The sequence below is a fragment of the Protopterus annectens genome, chromosome 12.part0, assembly GCF_019279795.1.
Source record: "Protopterus annectens isolate FY-2018-M chromosome 12.part0, PAN1.0, whole genome shotgun sequence".
Lineage (NCBI taxonomy): Eukaryota > Metazoa > Chordata > Ceratodontiformes > Protopteridae > Protopterus > Protopterus annectens.
This window is the reverse complement of record NC_056746.1, coordinates 603,842,812-603,867,362: the sequence shown is the minus strand read 5'-3', so window position 1 is coordinate 603,867,362 and position 24,551 is coordinate 603,842,812. Positions and strand designations below refer to the sequence as shown.

The 24,551-nt window shown below is 40.1% G+C and overlaps 1 protein-coding gene across 1 annotated transcript in view; it reads right to left on the bottom strand.

Annotated features, from left to right (window-relative positions):
* The window catches only part of CIAO3 (cytosolic iron-sulfur assembly component 3), a 573,125-nt gene that overhangs the window by 195,120 nt on the left and 353,454 nt on the right, over positions 1–24,551 (bottom strand). The window contains exon 8 of the mRNA XM_044088947.1: positions 8,581–8,653. Coding sequence (XP_043944882.1) covers positions 8,581–8,653 — 73 coding nt within the window. The remainder of the gene's footprint in view (positions 1–8,580; positions 8,654–24,551) is intronic.

Below are 24,551 nucleotides of genomic sequence, written 5' to 3'. Positions count from 1 at the left end.
TAATACTAAACATATAGTTTATCTGGCTCTATGTAAGATATGTTCAGCCTATTATATAGGCAAAACAGAGAGGCAGTTAAAGAAACGCATTTATGAACATTACTATAGAGTACAGGTTAAAGATAGTAAAAATGCACTATATCGACACATTAAGGAACGTGGGGAAAATCATATTTTCTTATTTTTTATTATAGATCAAGAGCGGGACATACTATATGGAGGTGATTGGAAAACAAGATTAGCTTGTAAGGAAAGCAAATGGCAGATGCTGACTGATTCTACTAGGAGTCCAGGTATTAATGAATACATTAGTATTAAACCGTTTTTGATTATGGACTCTTAATTTATTGTAAGCCCCAACATTTGTTTATAATTTTAGTGTTCACATTAAGGTATGGTTGTACATCTTGTATTAAACAAATTACATATATGGACTTATCATACATATGTTTTTAAAATTTTTTTTATAAAATTTTTTATAAAGTTTTTTAAAAGTATTATTAGGTAGTATCCTTATGAGTTTTATATTAATTCACTAATATATCATAAGGTTTTTAATATAGAGAATTGCATATAGTAGTGTAAATTAATTATTTATTATTATGCATATGAAGGGAGGATATGATACAGTGTGTTTTTAAGAAAGCGCATAGAGTTTGGCGCCAAGTTTGGTTTAAATATCTTGCAATGGTGGCAAGCACTAGTTCTGATGAAGTCTGCGCATGGCAGATGAAAGCGCTTATCTAGTGTTTGATTTCAATTGTTCGAGTGTATCGTGTAATAAAGAAGTTATTTTTTTTTACGTTGGTGGATTCTGTGGTGGATTATATTGCCAATTACAGTCTTGCTGTTCCAGCTACGTTCCTTACCTTGCTGGAGTATACATGTATAGAAAATCAGAGCTGAATGTTTTAAAATGTAAATGATGGTACACCCATTAATTACCTTACTGAAATGTAACTATTTTCCTTGTTACCATGCTCGGACATACATAAAAGTGAGGATCTCGGACAAAAGCACTTTGTGCCGTTACAGACTAGCAGCGGCTCTTATTTTCATTTTCTCAGTTTAGTTGTTCTGCAGGTGTTGTACCATCATTTCATCCACTGAAGTTTTCTTTTTAAACAGTTTGCGCATGATGAATTTTTACCATTTTCCAACTATTCTATAGGACAAAAGTAGTAATAAAAACTTCTTCTAAGAGCACACTGTTCTTATTAAGAACAAAATACCCATTTCCAGTTCTTCCAACAAAACATAAAGCAATTCACCTCTTCTAGACACACACACACATATATATATATATATATATATATATATATATACACACACACACACACACAAAAAAAATCATAAGCCAGACTGGCCTACCTCTATTTTAATTTCCTAAAGACTCCCTCCCTGCATTCTAAGTTTACCATTCACCCCCTATTTGTATTCTACTTATTGAAAACTAATTTCTAATAATCTATGTTTAGCATTTCGGGCCATAGAAAATCTCATTATTCTAGACCTATTGTCGTTTTTTTATTAGACTGCCTTTGCAGACCTAGTAGTTCCTTTAATGAATACACTGACCTTATTACACTGACCTTAATTTTATCAACTAATTAATAAAGCATGTTGGCACACCATGATCTTATTCTATTACATACCCCACCTATGGATTACACCATCTCTGCATATTAAGCAAAGAATACCTTAATAATGTTCAAGACTAATATGGATATGTACTCACAAAATCTTCCCAAGTATCTGTCTTGCGTGACGTTTACTGATGCAGACATTAAGTCAAGGTTTGGATGTCCTATGGTACACTGTTGGTTGTCTGGTGGTTGATTGTATACGATCTACCTAAGAACATTGCAACCTATAACATTATCAACCAACTGAAATAACTCAATTCAGAGAATGTAACTCCTTAAGCGAGACATGTTCTGTAGAAATTTAAGAATCTGCAGGACAATACATAACCCATGTTCACCGAAAAGGACAGAGCTTCACTTTTTGTAAAAATAAAAACACCCCCATTCTGTGCACACCCCACATCACTCTCATGCTCGCAAATTCTGACCAGGCAATTTCCCAGGTCATAGAAGGGAACAGAAACAAGGCCTTTTAGAGCATATGCATCCACATCTATGCCGCAGATACTTTTTTTGTATAATAGTTTAATCAGTCAGGAAGAATGGGCCTGCGTCCGTGTTTAGTTATGACTAGTGTGTTGTAACTCGGTTTAATTTACTGTCTAACACACAAGACGCTCAGCTCACTCCAGGTCCTGAAGTTAAAGTGCAAATGGTTAACTTATAAGCCTATCTCACATCTTTAACAGGGCCTTAGAAACTCCTTTCCTGCCTTGAATTTTCAGTCTTGCAGATGACACAATCGGTAGTAGTAACTGGTATACCACTTTCACTCCCCTCCCTGTTTACACTAAAATTTCCCAAAAGTCAATTATCTCTGGATTTCCAAGGGAAAGTGCACAGGAGTGCTTTTAGACTATACTTTGACCATGTTTTAATGTTTAAAATGTGTTTTTTGAAAATGAAACTTGTATTGCTTGGTAACGCTAGACTCCAGAGGTTCGGTTACAAGGAAATTATGGAAGTGGTGGCTTGGATTGCAGGAATCCGATTGGCTGCCACCACTTGCTTGAGCAAACACTTTGAAAGGAGATTTTCTCCTAAAAGTTTAATGTGACCAGCATGGAAAAACACGCTGAATCTTAACTATATTAGGTAAACAACAAGTTAAGTTACGATTTCAGTGTGTTTTACACTAAGCCGATTTACAAACCTACACTACAATTTCATCTGTCTGTGGAAGGCACTCGGGGGTAACAGCTCACAATTCCTATTGTCTCATAGCGCGCTTGGAGGTAAGCTCAAAGGCACTAAGAGACGGTAGTCGGGGTTAATGAGTTAAGCTATGAAGGGTTTCCCCAAAGGAAAAATCCTCTGGGGGAGAGACTGAAGGGATGGAATCCTCTGAATCAGAATCCTCATAAGCAGAGAGGGGTTGCATGTCTTCATATTCAGATGTATCAGTCTCATCTGACTCTTGTTCAGACAAAACTACAGGGGACAGATCTCTTTTCCTTTTGGAGGGGGTAGCTTGGCTTGGCTTCCCCTGATCAGCATGATAAGGTCTTCCGCCATTTTAAGCATTTGAGACTGAGGCAAGGAAGGAGGTGCCTGAGAATGTTTATAGTATTGGCAGCAATCATTGTGATCGTGTGCTAACTTTTCAAGCGATCATTACAACTGCTTCCCCGATAATGGAAAAGTACCAAAATTTATTCCCCCCAAAAAAGGAGACCTCACGAAGACACTAATGGATATCAAAATGCTCACCAGAAAAGTTAATTTGGGGTTGATCTTGCCTTCAAACTCTATAGAAACAGATACGGGACTGAGACGAAAAAATATATTTAATCCACCCTTGCACCCCCAGTTAAAGAACTTCGAGAAAGTGGTTGAAAAAGAGATACGAAGTGAATTTAGTAAAGTTAGATACAAGCCAAACTTGACTAATAGAGAGAAGGAAGTGTTAATGGAATTAAAGGCGAATACCGAAGTTCGGGTTATGAAACCTGATTGGGTGGGGGGAATTGTAATGATGGATAATATTAATATATGAGGGGAAGATTAACCAAATTTTAAAGGATGATGTTAAATATGTTAGTGTGTCAAAAAATGAGGTAAATATTGCCTATAAAAAAGATCGATGTCACGTTAGAGGACATGTGCATGGAAGGTTTAATTGATGGAAAAATGTTTTTAAAGGTAGATAAACCAAGAATACAGTCCATTTCAGGGATCCCCAAGACCCATAAGGACGAAACCGACCCACCAATGAGACAGATAGTATCGGCAGAGGGGTAGAAAACCCTTCCATTAGCAAAATATGTGGACAGCAAACTTAAAAGATTATGGACAGTAAAGTCATTCTGAAAGATTCATGGGACTTTTTGAGGGAAATTAAGCATGACTTGTATCAGGAAAATTTTATATTTATCACTATAGATGTGATAAATTTATTTTCAAGCATTCCCTATGATGAAGGCACGAGTATGGTGGAAGAAATTATTTTTGAAGACACTGATTTGAGTCACAAAGAGACTGATTTGAGTCACAATGAGAAACTGGTATGTTTAGGGTTACTTGAATTAGTTTTAAAACACAATTTTATATTTTTAAAGGTGAATTCTACTAACGGGTTCAAGGTGTGGCGATGGGCGCAGCTTGCACCCCAACTTATGCCAACCTGGTATTAGCAAAATGGGAGGAAAGATATATATTAAGATCTGAATAAACATCAAATTGGACCCTCTATAAGAGATTTTTAGATGACATAGTAATTTTATGGACTGGGACTAGAGAAAGGTTTGAGGAATGTATGGGCTATATGAAGAGTACAACCACCTTTTTGGATTTCACATACAACCTCTCAAATGAACAGTTACAATACTTGGATGCGGAAATATACAAATCTAAAGGTAAATTTGAGTCTAAGATCTTTAGAAAGCCCACTTTTTGCAACTCCTTCCTTCATTACAATAGTGCCCACCCTCCCATTACAAAAACGAACATAGTAAAGGGTCAATATGTTCGAGGGAGCCGGATGACATCCTTGGAAGATGATTTCCAGAAGGAATGTGAGTGTTGAAGGGGTTCTTTTTGGAAAGGGTTACCCGCCTGACTTAGTGAATGGGATTATGGCCAAAATACATGTCGGTAGACATAATATTTTTAAGTCTATTTTAGGGGAAAGCAGAAATGAACAAGATAACACAGAAATTGGTCAGAAGCAAAACTATGGAAGAGCTGTAGTGTTGGAATACAATGCTTTAGATGGACCCACAAAGAGAATTATGAAGTCCGAATGGGATAGACTTGTATCTATTTCTGATTTTGGAAAAGTTACCGAAGGAACCCTTAAAAATTGTATACAAAAACTCAAAGTTTAAAGAACACTTTAGAAAATGAGGGCAGGAACGTAATAACTAATAAGAGGAGGATAGGAACATATAAATGTGGATACTGTTCCCAACGTGGAAACATAGCAAATGTGGATAAGGTTTTTTATTGAGAGCAGAAATAGATGGATAGTGGGGTCTATTACAATTGAGAGTCCATGGGGATAGTGTATCTTGCAACTTGTGTAGAATGTAGATCCTTTTATATTGGGAAAACCGAACGTAAATTAAAGAGAAGGATCTATGAACACAAGTATGACCTTTTGAACAAAAAGGAGACAAATGCTTTATATACGCATACAAAAGAATGCCAAAAAGCAGACTTCACTTTTTTTGTTGTGGAACAAGTAAAGAAGGAAACGAGGGGTGGACTATTGGAGGAAAAAAATGAATTTAGAGAGTTCTGGTGGCAAATCACCCTGGAAGCAGCAACCACCCCAGGTTTAAAGGACAATATATCTATAATTCCACTATTAAAGATGAGGTCTGCCAAGTTATATGCTTTAGATAAGTTATTCCCTGCAATGACCACTAGAGGGTGTTTCACCATTGGTTTTAACCAACATGTATGCTTTTTACAAGAATTTTCTGCTCATGTATTTTTTTTACTACCAATATTTATGTTTTTTTAAAAAAAGCAATGTTTTAATATTTATGTACATTTAATATGATGGTTTTAAACATGGGGTTTTACATTCACAGATCTTATTTACTGGGTATTTATTTGTGATTCAACACATTTTGATTGGTTCGTTTTAAGTAGTTGAGGTTATAAAAATGGTAAACATTAAACAGATTGTCATCTAATGAAGTCTTTACGGATGAGACAAAAACGCTGATGGTGTAAATGCATTTGTGTTTAGTTTGTGATTAGTGCAATAAACTCTTTTTAAATACACTTCGTTTTGTTTTTCCATACCAAGGTACTATTTTTCTGGATTTATTGGAGCATGTGTCTTTCGTTAACTACCTGTAGAAGAACATATATATATATATATATATATATATATATATACACACACACACACACACACACACAATTATCTAATCAGTGAGCAAACTGTCAATATATATATATATATATATATATACACACACACACACACACAATTATCTAATCAGTGAGCAAACTGTCAAAATAATCTAACACAAAACAAGTGATCATATTATATTGAATCAAAAAAGAGTGAAAAACAAACCACAACAAAAAAATCAAAATTTTTTTGCACCCCACACCCCCTGCATATTATATATACAACTACAAGTTGGCACAACAGCTCAGTAAGGACAGATTCATGGGCAGATTCCCAGATTGTGCTGTTCCACAGTCCACATGCCAAGCAGCAGAAAAGGCTAAAAAAAACAAGCCTAAGAGTGCTTGCTCTGATGAACACTTATTCTTACATACTGCAACCACATGCACATAGGTTAACCTCGTGGGCAATTTTAAGCCTAACCCATTTCTCTCAATGGTGAGAAACAAACCCTGCACCTTGTGTTTGTGTGGTAAACACCTTAACCATTATGACAAACCCACCCCCTTACATATCACTCACACACACACACACACACACACACACACACCACTGTATATTTTTGGCATTTCAATACATAGAACTAACTACAAAGGGAATACTTATCTTCTGTATTACATATTTTATAGCAGTTTGTCATAATTTATATGAACAATTGCAAAAACAATCTACATGCAAAATAAACAAAGATTTTATCTAACACTTAACATGATCAATAACAAAACTGCATTGATAACAGACCTCTGCATAGTTCACAAACTGCATTGACAACAGACCTCTGCATAGTTCACCTAAGTTTTAATGTAAATGCTGTTCATATCAGACCACAGAACACAGCCTTCCAAGTACAGTGTATAAGGTGATGGCGAGAACCATTAAAAACTTACACAGGCAGACCCACAAAAACCTCCTTTTTTGTGACCTAAGCCAGGTTAGCTTTGCAAAAGATTGATCTTTTATGTTTAACCCCATACATTTCTTCAGAATTTTGGCCACTACCCTGAATGAAGGTTTGTTTATCTGTCCCTTCAGTTTTCCTCAGTCTAGTCACTGTATTTGACACTAACCCCATGATGGAATCATACACAGATTAAAGAAAAAAAAAACGGTAAATGAAGTCACAATAACTTGGGTTTACAAATGGTTATGTGACAATACACAACAGGTAGTAAAAGGACTCATATCCTTATCCCCTGTCAGAGGAGTCACTCAACGATCTGTCCTTCAGCCACTCATTTTTAGCATGTCTTTCTCAGATGTCAAAATTGTCTCCAGTGCCTGGCCCATCTAGGTGTTTGGTGACAGCACTGTCTTTAACAGTACTGACCCCCCACTCCCTTTCAAATGGCACTTCACACTAAACACAAATGACTACTAGAAATGACTCTGTCTTCAACATGAAAAAAATGCATCATTAAAGGACCCTCTTACTATCTGAAACTTTGTGTGGAGTACCCTCCCCTTACTGGTGACCCGGAATCTTCAAAAACAATATCAAGCCATACAAGACTCACATGTCCATGATATAGGCTTCCTCTCTCAAACTCAGTCCTTCAATCCTTACCTTAAGAAAGGATATATGTAATTACATGGGCACCTGTTAAGTCCCCAAATGGGATCCTACGCATCTTGACGGCTAATAGGCTTTTAGCTTAAGAAACCTATATTCACCTATGAAGCTATAAAGTGCAAAAATCAACTCTCAGTAAATTCTTTTCACACACCAGAGAAGTTAATGAAAGATTGTCTTATAAATCTACAAAATTTAAAAACCCATTAGACTAAAAGGCTTGATATTGCCTTAACAATAAATCAGATCAAATAAATCCCAAAAAAACAGCAACATACTGCGCTACTGTATTCAGCAGGATACTACAGTAACTAACCTGAGTTTCTGATCATAAATATTAAGGTTGTTTCTCAACTCCTTCCAAAACTGAAACAACTAAAAACACAAACAGAATGGATACATATTTTCTTTCAGCTAATCAAGAACTTTCAAAACTCCAAGAAAAATATCTTGAGTAAAACACAGTAATAAAGCAAGATTTAAGAAATGCAACTATGCACATTATAAACAGAAAAAAAAAACAGAATTACTCACAGATCTTTCTGGAAGTTCTCTCCGGGGACCTTGTTCTGGGATTATGAGAAAATACTGCCAGTTGTGTAGTTTGGTTTAAAGCCAGTTCAGAGACGCATGCATTTAATTGACTCATGGTAACTTCTTCATTAGTACATTGCACTAATGAAATATAATGCCATGAACTAATCTGAAGATGTCCAAATATTCTTGTTTTTTTTTTCAATTGAAAAATACAGCAAAAAATCATATTTTCTTAGCATCAGACTCAAGGGAACTAATATAGAATATAAAGATAAATGATGGTTCAGCAATGAATTGCTGAATATTTCTTATTAAGCAACAGCAACTTACTAATAAATGCCACTTCAGAAACAGCTACGAATATGGACATTCAAAACTGTTAGAAAAATGCCAATATGCTCATTTACAACTAAATTACTATTAAGTCCTGTAAATTAAAAACATTTGTGTGTACTTACATAGAATCAAATGGGAGAGGGTTTAAATCTGATAAAGAAACACCTTCCTTTTCCAACATCCTTAATACTTCTCCTAAAAAAAATTGAAGATGTTCTTTCAGAATATAAACACAATGAAGTAATTCCAAAACAGTGAGCTACCAGAAACTTACTTTTTCTGTACTTCTGTAATTACCTTTTATGCTATTTTAACACGACAGTACAATGTCTTATGTGAACTACACCACATTATATACATATGCAAACCATCAATAGTGATCTTGGTGCATTTGGAACACAGCCAAAATAATTTGCAGAGAAAAGGAGCTTGTTACTGAAGGGGAAAAAAATCAATATTGCCACTTACAAGTAATAAAATCAGACTATACTAATGCTATGTTAACAAGGGTTGCAATTTAATAATTTAATTAAATCATTGTTAATATCTAGGAACATTTTTTATTCACATCACTTTTTATCACCCACTTTCTCACAGCACTACATAATGCTCATTTAAATCTGCCCACTGTTAGAACTCACATTTCAATTTAACTGCTACTATCACATCCTAATGGCAACTTTAAAATATATTCAAGTCCTGTGTCTGAGCTCTTACTGTTTGTCAGCATTAACAATCAAATTATGGAATTTCACAGCTGCTTTCTCTTCAGAAGGTATCCCAGCTCTAGCTAAAAGTTCCTTTTTAACTTTTTCAAATGCTATGTAATCAGTCCCCTCTAAATTCACATATGATTTTAATGCCTGTCCTGTCAGCTGGGATAACAGAATTTATACAAATTGCAGTCTGAGGTTCCTTATATAACGTGAAACAAATAGTTGCGGAGAAGAACAAAAACTCCAGCACAACCAGCCAATATTAACTGCCAATTTTAACATACAAAAGATAGTTTAAGTGCTTTCGTCGAGATTAAAACAAAGACTTCATCAGGAACATAACTAACAATAATAAACAATTAATTAAGTTGTTTGCACTGGCTAGATGTTATTTTAGACGTGACTGATGTGAAATGCTATTTAAAGTTTTGAGAGGTGGTTAGTTATGTTTCTGATGAAGTCTGTTTTAATCCCGATGAAAGTGCTTAAACTATCTTTTGTATATTAAAATTGGCAGTTCATATTGGATGGTCGTGCTGGAGTTTTTGTTCTTCTCGGCAACTATTTGTTTGGTTCCTGGTTTCACTGTCCTTATATAACGTATCATTCAAAAGCCACCAAAAATGGCTTCCAGGTTATCTCAACTTCCTCAACTTACTTGGCAGACATTTCTGGTGGCTAGCTGTTATTTTACCAGTCTAATAGCAAGTGCGGACTGGCAGGTCTTTGGGCAAACTGTTCACCCACTACTTCCTTTACAGTCCATTTCAGAAGTCCACAAAAACAAAAAAAAAAAGTACAGTTTTGTACCTACCATAAATGTAGATGTTCGAGGATCCACATTGCTGCAGTCCTAACCATTGGGGTAGTCCGCTGTCCCAGTCGGCCCGAATACCAAAGTATATGGCTGACGTCGGTCAAGGCGCATTAGTCTGACGTCAGGGTACTAATGCGCATGACCGACGTCATATCCTCAGTCTTTTCTTGCCCCAGATGTCAGAAGACCCTAAAAAGACAAGGCTAAAACCAAAAACACCAAACACTCCTGCACCAAAAATATGTACAATATATACAAAATTACAAGAGAATAACCTCACCCACACAACCACCCCTAAACACAGAGGGGAAGGAGGGAGGGTAAATTGGACTGCAGCAATGTGGATCCTCGAACATCTACATTTATGGTAGGTACAAAACTGTACTATGTTCTTCATTCCACATTGCTGCAGTCCTAACCATTGGGTAGAATCCCAAAGCAGAGGTAAGGGAGGCTGGCAAATCATAAAGAAGCAGGAGCTGTCAACATGCCTTGCAAAATAGCTGTGGCAAAACCAGCCCTAGATTTAGAGTAGAGAGGAAGGTGGTAATGCTTAGAGAAAGTATGCACTGAACTCCAAGTAGCTGCCTCCAAAATATCCTTAGTTGCCACCCCCCTTAGAAATGCTGTTGAAGTGGCAGTAGCCCTAGTGGAATGAGGCCTAATCCCAGCTGGAATCTCCTTGCCATGATGGGAATAACAAAATGCAATGCAAAACCCAATCCACTTAGAAATAGTTTGTTTTGACACAGGCTTGCCCTGAGAACTCAAAGCAAAAGAAACAAACAACTGCTGAGACTGCCTAAAATCCTTGGTCGTGCTTAAATAATAACGCAACTGCCTGTGTACATCTAAAGTGTGCAAAATCTTTTCCCCCTTATTTTGGGGATCTGCATAGAAAGTAGGCAAATGAATAGTTTGGTTTAAAGCCACACTAGAAACCACCTTAGGCATAAAAGAAGGATTAGTACGTAATGATACCCTATCCTTATGGAAAATCAAAAAAGGCTCTACCGCCATAAGGGCCTGCAATTCAGAAACCCTTCTTGCAGAAGTAATGGCCAACAAAAAGCAGTCTTCCATGACAAGTATTTCAATTCAGCAGAAGCCGAGGCTCAAAAGGTTGTAGAGTAAGTTTCTCCAACACAAAATTGAGATCCCAAGCAGGAGTAGGAGCTCATTGGGGGTCTTATATTCTTTGCCCCTCTAAGAAATTGCTTGAACAAAGGATGCGAAAACAATGGTGGGTCACAATCATAGTGAGCTGAAATTGCTGCAGCATGAATCTTAATGGAAGAGAAAGACAAACCTTTGTCCAATAACTCAGTAAGATATTGAAGAGCCACACTCAAATTAGGCTCAGAAATCTCCAAATTCTTTGCTGCACTCCAAAATAAAAATCTCTTCCATTTTTCTGCGTACACTTTCCTTGTACTAGGTCTTCTGGCTTCCATAATCACATTTAAAACTTGTTGAGGAAGTTGAGACCTGCTGTGTTTCAAAACAGAATATGCCAGGCTGTTAGATGAAGAGAGTGAAGCTTGACATTGAGCAGGTGACCGTCCCTCTGAGACAACAGGTGTGGAATCAAAGGTAAAGGCCATGGAGGCTTCCTTACCAGACTCCTCAGTAATGGGTACCAGTGTTGCCGATGCCAATCTGGAGCTATTAAAATCATCCTTGGCTTGTCTTGTCTGACCTTTAGGAGCACCTTTGGGAGAAGAGGCAGAGGTGGAAAGGCATACACATGAAGATTTTTCCAACTGAAAGAAAGAGCATCCACTTTCCAAGCTGTGTGATGAAACCTCTTTGTGCAAAACTTTGGCAGCTGGTGGTTTAGTGGAGAAGCGAACAGATCTATGTCTGGAGTTCCCCATGACACTGTCAATTTCAAATACATGAAGATCCAGTTTCCACTCGTGGGGATCCATGATTTGTCTGCTTAACACATCTGCTAAGGAGTTCTGTGCTCCGGCAGAAACCTTGCCTGAAGAGTTAGTTGCAAGCTGAGCGCAGTCTCCCATAAAATCATTGCTTGCCTGCACAACGGGTAAGAATGTGTTCCCCCTTGTTTGTTGATGTACCACATGACAGTTGTGTTGTCTGTTAGAATCAACACCTGCCCTGGAAGAAGTAACTCCTTGAAAGCCATTAATGCAAACTGGACTGCTAACATCTCCTTCATGTTGATATGTAGATGCTGTAGTCTGGCAGGCCACTTGTCTTGTATCCACTTTCCATTTAGATGAGCTCCCCAAGCAATGTCTGAGGCATCTGTCGTTAGAATCTGACTCGCCTCTGGCCGGGTCACAGAGAGTCCCTTGTTTAGGTGACATTCCTGAGCCCACCACAAAAATTCCTGTTGAATGCAAGGTATTATTTGAATGACAGTGTCCAAATCCTGGCAGTGCTGTGTCCATACATTTTTGAGATACCATTGCAGCTTCCTCATATGCAGTTTGGCATTGGGAAGCACCAGAATACAAGATGCCATGAACCCTAAGGCTTGAAGGACTGTCCTTGCAGTCAGCCCAGACTGAAGAGATAGTTGATGGAAGTAAATGGAAAGATTCTTTTGTTTGTCCGGGGTTAAAAAGGCCATCTGGGCTGCTGTATTCAGTCTCACACCCAGAAAGCACATGTCTTGAGAGGGTACTAGACTGGACTTTATTTCGTTCACAGAATACCCTAGGCATCTTAGCACTGCTATCACATATTCCAAATGCTGTAAAAGGTCTTCCTTTTCTTGAGCCAGAATCAGGCAGTCGTCCAAGTAAGGATAGATTTGAATTCCTTTTAGCCTGAAGTAAGCTATCACTGGAGCCAGAACCTTTGTGAATACTCTGGGCAGTAGATAAGCCAAAGGGCAATGCAGAGAACTGATAATGGGAATTTCCAGCTCGAAAACGCAGATACTTCCTGCAACTTAGTCTGATAGGCACATGAAGGTAAGCCTCCTTGAGATCTAAAGTTACCATCCAGTGATCTTTGCCCAGCAGAGGTAAAAGCTGTTGTAACGTCAACATTTTGAACTTGGGAATGTCCAGATAAGTGTTGAGGATAGATAAATCCAAAATTGGTCTCCATGTGTTCCCCTTCTTTGGTACTAGGAACAGGCGAGAATAAAATCCTAGGCCCCTTTCTGGCACAGGAACTGGCTGAATGGCCCCTATTTGGAGTAACAGAGAAATTTGCTTGTGAGCCTCTTTTCTTTGTAGAGGAGGAATGTCTGGCATGCCTTTGAAAGGAGGCAAGGTATGGAAATAAAACCTGTAACCGTGGTGAATGATATCCAAAACCCATCTGTCTTGGGTAATTAAATCCCAATTTTCTTTGAAAAGAGCCAACCTTCCTCCCAAAGGTGCTGCCAGACGAGAACGTGCTGGCAGCTGAAAAGGCAGGTCATTGGGTCTGTTTACGAAAGGACTGACCCCTGCCCTCACCAGAAGTCTGAGCAGGTGAACTCCCTGTTCTAGGCCTAAAAGAACCTTGAGCTCTGCCCCTACCACGCCTAGACCTACCCCTAGACTGGGAATCATAAGCAGGATATGTCCATCCCTTAGTAGGCCAATTTCTACTAAACTTGGAGGCTGCACCTGCAAAAATCTTTAACAGTTTGCATAGACTTAGCCTTGTCCTCCATTTTCTTTAAAACTGCTTCCACAGGCGAACCAAACAACACGTCAGACTGTAAAGGAGCATCCAAAATCCTTGTCTTAACATGCTCAGCTAAATTCTGATCCCTCAACCAGGCGTGCCTACGAAGAACAGAACCAGTGGCAGCCACCCTCGAGGAGGCCTGCACAGCATCAAAACCACATTGCAAGGAATGCTTACCCACCTGTTCAGACACATGAACTAAATCCTGCAACTCTTTACACTCAATACCTTCCGCCAGAGCATCCACCTTAGACTTCAATTGTGAAAGGAGATAATTTTGATATTTTAACATGTGAAACTGGCAATTCAACGCCCTCATGGCTAAAGTGAAAGTAGTATACACTTTCTTTCCCCATCTATCCAAAGCCCTTGCCTCTTTATCAGGAGGAACAGGATTTTTAACAACAGAAGCCTTAACACCTTTAGGCCCCTGAGAGACAGTTTCGGGTCTGCCCTAGGACTCTTAAAAGATACTTATGAGCTTCAGGCACCCTATAGTACCTATCCGGTTTAACTGGGGCAGGAGGCAAAGAATCAGGGTTCAGGGAAGCCTCTGCAAAAACATCTTCCACCACATTCAGAACAGGAGGTATAGCTAAAGGCCTATGCTGGGGTAAAAACAAGAATTCCCTAAGCCTCTTCCTGGAATCAGAGAAATCTTGACCTTCCCATTTAAAATGCTCCCTCATGGAATGCAGAGTCTCTGAAAATGAAAAATCCTCAGGAGGAGAAGCTGAAGGAGTAGAATCATCCACATCAGAATCAGAATAAGGAGGATACTCCTGCAAGTCTTCAGCCGAAGACTCAGAAGCCTCTGAACACTGCTCAAAACTCTCAAACTCAGGTTCCACCCTAGGCCTCTTATCAGGAGGGGGCATAGAACCTCTAATCATAGTAATCAAATCCTCTGCCATTTTAAGCATATGTTTCTTAGGCAAAGATCCTGAAGAGCTAGGAGAAACCCCCACCGAAGTTAAACCTGGCCTGCCTCTCAAAGAAGCCTTGGAAACAGAAGGGGAGGCTCTAACCACCTTAGGAAGAGAGGGAAGAACAGCCACCTGAGAAGCCCCTTCAGCCTGGCCTACCTCCTGAGAGGACACATCCTGTAACAGTAAAGTCTCTCCCTGAGACTCCAAAGAAACTCCTGGCAGAACCTCCGGCTCCACTGAGCCTTCTAAAGAACCGACGTCCGGGACTGTCGGTTCTTCCACTCTAGGCTTTGCTGCTTTGCCCTTGCGCTTTTTGGACGAAGCGGGCGTCGGAGCATCCGACGGCATTTTATAATTACAACGCTTCCCAAAAACCAACCTGGCACAGTCTAACCTTCTCTTAATAGTGCGTTTGTTAAATCTAGCACAAGAGCGGCATCCAACAACGTCGTGCTCAGGCCCTAAACAAGGTATACACAAAGTATGGTAATCCCTATGAGGTATCTGTTTCCCACAAGAAATACAGTTATTCACTTTTTCTGACATCCGGTTAAATACTGAGGCAAGAAAAAACCAAAATATTCCCCAACGGGGTACTTAGCCAACTTTGAATCGGTCTGAAACTCCGACTTCAGAAAATTTCAGAACGCCAACCTGCACTCGCAAAACTGCTTCTGCATCGGACCATGCGGCAAAAAAGACTGAGGATATGACGTCGGTCATGCGCATTAGTACTCTGACGTCCTGACGTCAGACTAATGCGCCTTGACCGACGTCAGCCATATACTTTGGTATTCGGGCCGACTGGGACAGCGGACTACCCCAATGGTTAGGACTGCAGCAATGTGGAATGAAGAACATCTGGCCTTTCAGCATATGGCTACACACACACACACACACACACACACACACACACAAGGAACACACCACATCAATGTCAAAAGTAAATAAAATGCACGTAAGCTAAGCAGAACACACCACACACACACACACACACACACACACACACACACACACACACACACACACACACACACACACACACACACACACACCACATCAAAGTCAAAAGTAAATAAAATGCACGTAAGCTAAGCAGAACACACCACATACACACCAAAACACAGCACCCAATAAAGAAAATAACATTTACTAAAGTGAAACAAACTAATAAACTAGTGGACCACTGGGGAAGGTGTCCAGTCCTTCTAGGTGTTTCACTAATTTATTAGTTTGTTTCATTTTTCAAGTTTTTTTCTTTCTTTTTTTTTTTGTTTGGATTTATTAAAATGAACCAGTTTTGCTGCTACATGCAGCTTCCGCAGTACTAAATTACACTGTCATTACCACTAACCCCTGGTTGAATAACAGATCGCAAACCACAGGTCACCATGTCCACTTTAATACAAGTCTTGAAGAATTTAATGTTCAAAGTGTCTGAACAAAGATGCTGGAAAGCTGAATGTACATTACTCGCCATCCTGCGAATGGATCTGGAAATGGAACTTGAAACTGACGCATCAGGCTCAATCTTGCCCAACACAGTAAAACACTGTCTTCCCATTTAGTAGCAAAACTTAAGTCAGTCATCTCATTCAACCCCATACCACAAGCATGATCAAAAATACTTTAATACTTAAAAAACTGGATAAGGTGCACAAAACTAATTAAAACATACAAAAAGCACCACATATCTGGAAAATAAAGTTAATTAAAATAAACCAGTTTGCTGCTTTATGGAGCTTCCTCAGTAATAAATTAAACAACTTATTCAATTAAACATAACTCAAAGTAGTCATGTGACTGATGACATCAGTATTCCAGCAATGACTTCAAGAACATACATTAGACAGCATAATACAATAAGTTTACACATTTATAATAAGTCACCATTTAAACCAGGTTGGAATAAAGTCCCAGTTAAAATGACCCATACATTTTCCTTTTTATTAAGCAAAAAATGAATCTGATTTTCAGTCATTTTATCATTAAAAAATACTCTGAATCCTGCAAAGGTGAATATTGCCCTTTGAAGGGCCAAACATGTTTATACAATGCACTACAATTCTTTTTGCATCTGATGACACTTAGATGTGCTGAAATAAGATTTCTGAAACTTCTCCTACAGGAGCAGAAAAGGTACAGTTTTGTACCTACCATAAATGTAGATGTTCGAGTGCTAATACAGCTGCAGTAATCACAGATGGGTTTTCAGCCGTCAGGCGGTCCCTCGGTCGGCCGAATTCCAAAGTCTTGGTCCGGCGTCAGTTTTCGTCGCTTACTCTTCTGACGTCAGTAAGGCCAGAGTATATAAGACACAGCCGACGCCATGTTCTTCAGTCTTTCTTGCCCCAGATGTCAGGTGCCCCCAAAAGGAAGGCAATACATAAATAAGGCTTATCTACATATGCAAGCAATGCAATGTAATGCAAAATCAGTGTAAGCAAGCAAATAAAACATAGCAGGATAACCCAGTCAGGTGGTATGAAGAGGTTGTTAGGCCCCATGCCTTTACCAAGTGGGGAAGGAGGGAGGGAAACCTGTACTGCAGCTGTATTAGCACTCGAACATCTACATTTATGGTAGGTACAAAACTGTACTATGTTCATCGTGCATACAGCTGCAGTAATCACAGATGGGTAGAGTCCCAAAGCTATGCATAGGGTGGTAGGTACTATGAGGAACTGGGTTGAGCCAGAATGCCCTGCAAAACAGCAGTGGCAAAGCCTGCTCTTGTTCTGGAATATAAGGGTAGGTGGTAGTGTTTTGTGAAGGTATGTACAGAACTCCAAGTGGCTGCCTCCAAAATATCCTTAGTAGGAACGCCTCTGAGGAAGGCTGTAGAGGTGGCTGTGGCCCTGGTGGAGTGAGATCTGATACCAGTAGGGACAGATTTCCCATGACAGGAATAACAAAACCGTATGCAGTGGCCAATCCACTTGGAAATGGTCTGTTTGGTAACTGGTTTCCCTTGAGCCCCTACGGCATAGGACACAAAAGTTGTTCTGATTTCCTGAAGGACTTTGTTCTGTCCAAATAATAACGTAGCTGCCTATGGATGTCTAAAGTGTGAAGCAGCCTCTCCCCTTTGTTTTCAGGGTTAGGATAAAAGGTAGGTAGGTGTATGGCTTGATTTAAGGCTACCCTGGATACCACTTTTGGCATAAAAGATGGGTTGGTACGAAGGGAAACCCTGTCCTGATGGAAGATGAGGAAGGGCTGCACCGCCATGAGGGCCTGTAGATCAGAAACCCTACGAGCTGAAGTGATGGCCAGAAGGAAAGCTGTTTTCCAGGACAAATGTTGCAGATCTGTTGAGGCAGCAGGTTCAAAGGGAGGCAATGTTAATTTTTCTAGTATGTAATTAAGGTCCCAGGCTGGTATTCATTGCTTCCTTGGAGGTCTTATATTCTTAGCCCCTCTGAGGAACTGTCGTAAGAGTGGGTGAGAGAATAAAGGAGGTTCCGTGTTGAATTCTGCAGAAATGGCTGAGGCATGTATTTTTATGGAAGAAAATGAAAGTCCACTGTTCAGCAGTTCAGCTAGGTACTGTAAAACCTGAGGCAAGTTCAATTTTCTAGGGTCCTGGCCTCTTTTCTCATTCCAACAGCAAAACCGCTTCCATTTTGCAGAGTAAGCTTTTCTAGTAGATGGTCTTCTGGCCTCCAAAATGACATCCTGCACCTCCTTGGAGAGTAGGGACTGTTGTGGTGTCAATGAATTTTCCATGCAGTGAGGTTGAGTGTTTTCAGCTGACTGTGAAGAGTTTTGTAGCTGTTCTGAGTCAGTAGGAGAGGCATTAGAGGTAGGGACCAGGCAGGAGTATGTGTTAGGCTCCTCAGGAGTGGAAACCAGTGTTGCCTTGGCCAATCTGGAGCAATCAGTATCATCCTCGGTTTGTCTGTTCTTGCTTTCAAAAGCACCTTGGGCAGAAGGGGCAGAGGTGGGAATGCATAAACTGTCCATGCTGTCCAACTGAATGAAAGGGCGTCCACTTTCCAGGCCTTTGGATGAAAGGTCCTTGAACAAAACTTTTTCAGTTGATGGTTCCTTTACCAAAGTAGTGTTGGGCGAACTCCGCCCGACGCTTGATAGTGCGTTTATTGAAGGTAGCGCAAAAGCGACAGCCCGAGACGTCGTGGTCTGGGCCCAAACAAGGTATGCAACGGGAATGGAAATCCTTATGCGGTATTTGCTTCCCACAAGAAATACAATTATTAACTTTTTCTGACATCGGTCTGAGGCAAGAAAAGTTTCCCCAATGGGGTACTTAGCTTTAAAGAAGACTTCGGTTCCAATTTTTTTTCGTAATTCAGGAGCTGGCCGACCGGCACTTACGAACTGCTTCTGCTTCGGGCACCGCGCGGCAAAAAAGACTGAAGAACATGGCGTCGGCTGTGTCTTATATACTCTGGCCTTACTGACGTCAGAAGAGTAAGCGACGAAAACCGACGCTGGACCAAGACTTTGGAATTCGGCCGACCGAGGGACTGCCTGACGGCTGAAAACCCATCTGTGATTACTGCAGCTGTATGCACGATGAACATCAATAACAACAAGTGACTTCACAGATGACATCTAATATGAAAGACAACCCTGGAATTTCTAGTGGAGAATGACACTGTAATAAGAATATGAGCACAGAATGAACATCTAATCCACATATGACTACCCTTAATAGTAGTAGGAATAACAGTAAATACAGGATTAAAAGGAAACTTATGATTATTAAAATGTTGTGCTACATTCCTATTACACCTGTAGCTAAACCTACAGATATCTGGAAAAAAATTATCAAAACGTTAGATTTCAACAGAGGCCAAAGATTTTGTATAACTGTAAAAATAAAGTACTAGTTAGAACCAAATGTAGTAGCAAAATGTACAAGAGTATCAACTGAGCTACTTGTTCCTTTAGGGAAACACAGAGGAATGTGGCAATGAATCAACTGGCTGCCTAACTTAATTCAAATAACTGGACTGATAGCCTCTATGTCTAAAAGTCTGTGTCAGGTCTTGAGCAAAAAAAAAAAAAATAATCTTTATCTAGCTTGAACAAAGCCTTTTTGCTAAACCAATCTTGATGACACCAGACTTCTCAGCTCCATTCACTTTGTACAGAGATGCTTCAGAGGTTGGACTGGGGCAGCAAGTTGAGCAATGAGGAACACCCAGTTTGTTATCTCCGCAAGAAATTTAGAAAGACAAAAAATACTCCATAATGAGAGAAAGGGAAAGCTTGGCCGTAACATGGACTTGGAGGTCCCTTTGCTATTATCTGCTGGGAAGGGAGTTCACCCTGATTACAGATCACACCGCTCTCCAATAGCTTCAGTAACAAAAAGGAAGGGAATATGAAGCTCTGCAGATGGGCCCTAACACTCTACATTTTTCACTTGCAGATCCATCATCTTTCCAGTGTTCACCACCATAATGTGGGTGGTTTGTCTAGGCACACAGACATGTTAACAGAATTCAAGCCAGTGGTTTCAAGCTGTCAGGGGGATCATCTGTTAACACAGTGTGGTGATTCCAATGGGTGAGTGCCCAACAGGCAAGCCAAACAGGACCGAAAAGAGAGAGGTGGAAGTCAGCAGTAAAATTAGATTTGTTGGAAGTATTTTGCTAGAAAATATTTTTCACAGGGAAGAATACACTTGAGCAATGTAAAGGCAACTGGTTCCTTTAAGCTGAGATAGTTTGCCTTCAGGTATTTGAAGCTGGTTGTTAACATGTGCCTTTTAAGGCCAGAGTAATTCTACTATGGCTGAAATCATTTGTAAGAACCCAAGAGGAGTTTGGAATACTTTTGTGGAGCAATGTTGCTGAAAGAGACTTTCTAAGGCTAAAACAGTTTGCTCTAATGTGGGGGGTTCAGCATGAGATTCCCATTTGCATGTGGAAGTTCTCTTAATGGAAACATGGAAGGTGTGGGACCAGAGAGATTCTAGTAATTGTTTTGCCACACATAACCTTGCCAGTAAAAGACACTTGGGTTACAAAGACTTACTGGTATTCTAAACGCCCCTTTGGACATGATGTCGTTCTTGGCTTACGCACTCCTGAGACAGACGCTTTTCAGAAAGAGAATTTGTAATTTAAATGGGTCCATTGGAGGGTGAAATTACAAAGATAATCAACACTGAAAATATTGTCTGCCTATGCCAAGTACCGTCCCTAATATGGCTGAAGGACCGAGCTGTATATTTTACTGTAAGCATCCTGTTTTGTTTAATTCTTTTTAATTTATGTAACACTTTTTTTATATATTAATTAATATTTGTTAACTGAAAAAGCCCAGCTGGGAGGTCCCATTTTCACTGGAGTCCGCATTAAACAATTCTAACATATGAACATCAGTATTAATTAAAACAAACTGAAGGCATCCCTCATAATTTTTCAAAAGCAAAGTTGGCAAGGTTTCATGTGGATGAGTGTAACTGATCATGTTGACTAGTCAAATTCACTGAAAAATTCCTCACTGGTAATTTTTTTTAGGGGGAGCCCCACTGAATCTACCATGAGGGTGGCCACGTCATACCCCCAAGCTTACATATACCTACTCTGTCCAAATATGGAGCCAAAAAATACTTAAACTGTTAAGCACTTTTATCTACAGCACATGGATTTGTTCATAACATACACAAGCCAACCACAATTCACTCACGTAAACACAGTAAATCCAGTCATGTCATAAACCATCTGGCAACACAATACGTCATGCAATATGCATAACACATCCACACTTTTATTATGTTCTATTTCTCCTACGTTTTAAAACACGTGAAAAAATAACTTGTCATTTAACCTGGTAGCAAGTCAGTTTTTAATTGCAACTGCGATATCTGCTCCCTCAATTCAACACTTTCTTTCCACAACCCTCTACAGTTTATGCTGAAATACTCTTGAAAAAAGCTCATGTAGTAGAAGTTGCCTCTATGCAGTGCATTCTAAATCTGACCTTGTAACTTACCACACTGGTCAAGAAAGAGCGAGACATAACATTCCAACCATCTGGACTGAGTATATTTAGAAAGAAGTCTTTTTGCTTGCCTGACACAAAGGATACAAACAGCTTGTCTGTCTGCCTACATTTCTTTGTCCTGTCACTTGTCTATGCATAGCCAAGATGTACAATAATTTTTTCTCCTTTGTTCTGTGAAGTTTTGGGAGAAAACTGAATAGCATGATTTACATTCACTTCTAAAATTACTTCTGGCATAAATGAGAGATTGGATCTAAAGGCCACTCTGTCTTTGTGGAGACAATGTAAGACACACAAGCACAAAGGGACATGCATTTCTGCTATTCTGCTATCCTCCTAGATAAGATAATGGCTACAAAAAAATGGGTCCCCCCAACACAACAAAGAAACTTCACATGAGTAGGGAGCCTAGGTTTGAACAGAGTAAGGGCCAGGTTTTCCAAAATGACATTCTTGTCCTAAGCAGGAGGTACCAGTTTCCTTGGCAGCCTCAACTGCAACAGCCGCTCAGCTGAAGGCACAGTTGTTAATGCTAGCTCTAAGGGCAAGCAACCTGAAATAGCTAACAGGTGCACTCTAATGTCCAAGAAAGATTCATGGCAAACAAGGTGGAAAAATGTCACTAATTATTTACCAAAGCAAGAATTTTGACCACTTTGCAAAGTAGGGTTTGCTAGTGTTATCTAGCCTCCCTACAAATTCTCAGCACCTCACAAAGAAACGTTAGCTACACAGGATCAAGTCCTGTCCTCTGTCTGCAAGACTTAGATGTTTTAAGTTCAAGATCCCTTGCTGTTGTGATAGACTACTGCATAAGCTGAGAGAAAAAGAAGTTGTGTACTCACCATAATGTTCCATCTGACTAGTTGTACTTTATTTGTCTTCAACCTGTGGGAATACGGATCCGTATCGGATCCGAGCCGGCAAAGATTACTAGCATCAGCTCTGAGCTCCACACTCCTCCCCTTGCCCATAATACACCTCCCTTGCCTTTCATCTCCAGATTGGGTTTGCTGAACTTACACTTATAACCCGACCTGATAACATACTTGTGACCTATACTGTAGGCTGAACATACGCCAAAGGTCTGGGGGAAGGAGGGAGGGATGGTTGAAGACAAATGAAGTACAACTACTCAGATGGAACATCATGGTGAGTACATAACTTCTTTATCTGAAGTAATTTACTTCAGTTGATCTTCAACCTGTGGGACAGAGTCCCCAGCTACTAAACTCCTGGGTGGCCCTCATGGAAGGATATTCCTGAGCACCGCGGAGCCAAAGGATGCTCTCCTTCTAGATGTCAAATCCAATTTATAATGGGAGATAAACGTATGAGATGAGGACCAAGTAGCTGCTGAGCAAATGTCATCTAAAGATGCCCTAGACCAGAAAGCTGCAGATGTAGCCATGGACCTGGTGGAATGAGCTTTAACCTGACCTGGAGGAGACATGCCTTTGTCCTTGTAGACCTGCAGGATGCATGAAGATATCCATCTCACTATCGTGACCTTGGAAATAGGTTTGCCCAAAAAGGGTCTACAGAACAAAACAATCAGATTTACGAACATTTTTTTGTCCTGTGTAAATAGAAACTGTCTGTGAACATCCAACATGTGTAGTTTGTATTTCATTTTGTTGGTAAAATTAGGAAAGAACACAGGCAAATTTATAGTTTGACATTGACTGGTGATGCCACCTTAGGAAGAAAGGATGGATTGGTGCAAAGGGAAACTATCTTTATGAAAAATCATGTACAGGAATTTTATGGACAAGTCCTGCAATTACGAGACCCTCCTAGCAGAGGTAATAGCGACCAGAAAAGCTGTTTTCCACAATAGAAATTTTAGATCAACAGTAGCGGCAGGCTCGAAAGGCGGAGCAACCAGAGTTTGAAGAACCATAGTAAGGTCCCACGGGGGCGACAGGTTCTCTGACTGGGGGGGGGGGGTGCAGCAAAAAAAAAGTGCCTTCAATAAAGGCTTTACACAGTCTAGAAGATGCCAAGGATGCAGAATTCTCTCCCACATGAAAATGAGAAATGGCAGCCAATTGAACTTGGACAGTAGAACAACTAGCTCAGTGCTGGAAAATATCAGCTAGGAAATCAAGAATAGCAGAAATAGGAGCTGTGAAAGGATCTAAACTCCTCTGAGTGGCCCAAAAAGAAAAACATTTCCACTTGGTGCGATAAACTTTTCTGGTTGAAGACTTATGAGCAGCTACCAAAATAGACTTAACTGAGGAGGAAAGTCTGGGAGTCCTAGCAATCACGGGAATGGGAGCAGCCAAGCTGTAAGCTTCAGGCTGTCCAGATTCAGATGAGACACCCCCGATGGGTGTGAAATCAGATCCTGAAAGGGATCTAGGATCCAAGGTGGAGCCAGAAGGTGAGACTAAAGGAAGGAAAACCATACCTAGTGAGGCCAGAATGGGGCAATGAGGATCACCTTGCTCCCCAGTCGACAAGCTTTCTGCAGAAACCTCGGGATGATAAGGTCTGGAGGGTAAGCATACAGAAGACCGGGAGGCCAAGCATGAACTAGAGCGTCTCTAGGGGACTCCCCCAGCGGGGGGGTTCAGAGCAAAAAACCTGCTGCACTTTGCGTTGGAAGGAGATGCAAAGAGATCGCAGCAAGGTTGATCCCACTTGCTGAAGATCTGTTCGGAGGTCAGGAACACTTTGCCCTGGAGTGTGTCTATCCTGGCACCAATGTAGTCCATCACCTGTACAGGCTCTAGCAGAGATATGGATGTGCTGATTGTGATACCCAAACTACGGGCAAGTGTCAGAAAGTAGCCCCTGGTTTGGGAAAGTAGACAAATGGTGGGAGCAGTGAAGAGCCAGTCGTCCAGGTACGAATTGACCTGAATCCCCTAAAGCCTCAGGTGAGCCGCTACCACTGCCATCACTTTGGTAAACACCCTGGGGGCTGTGGTGAGACCAAAGGGTAGGGCTCGAAATTGGTAATGATTGGCTCCTAGAGG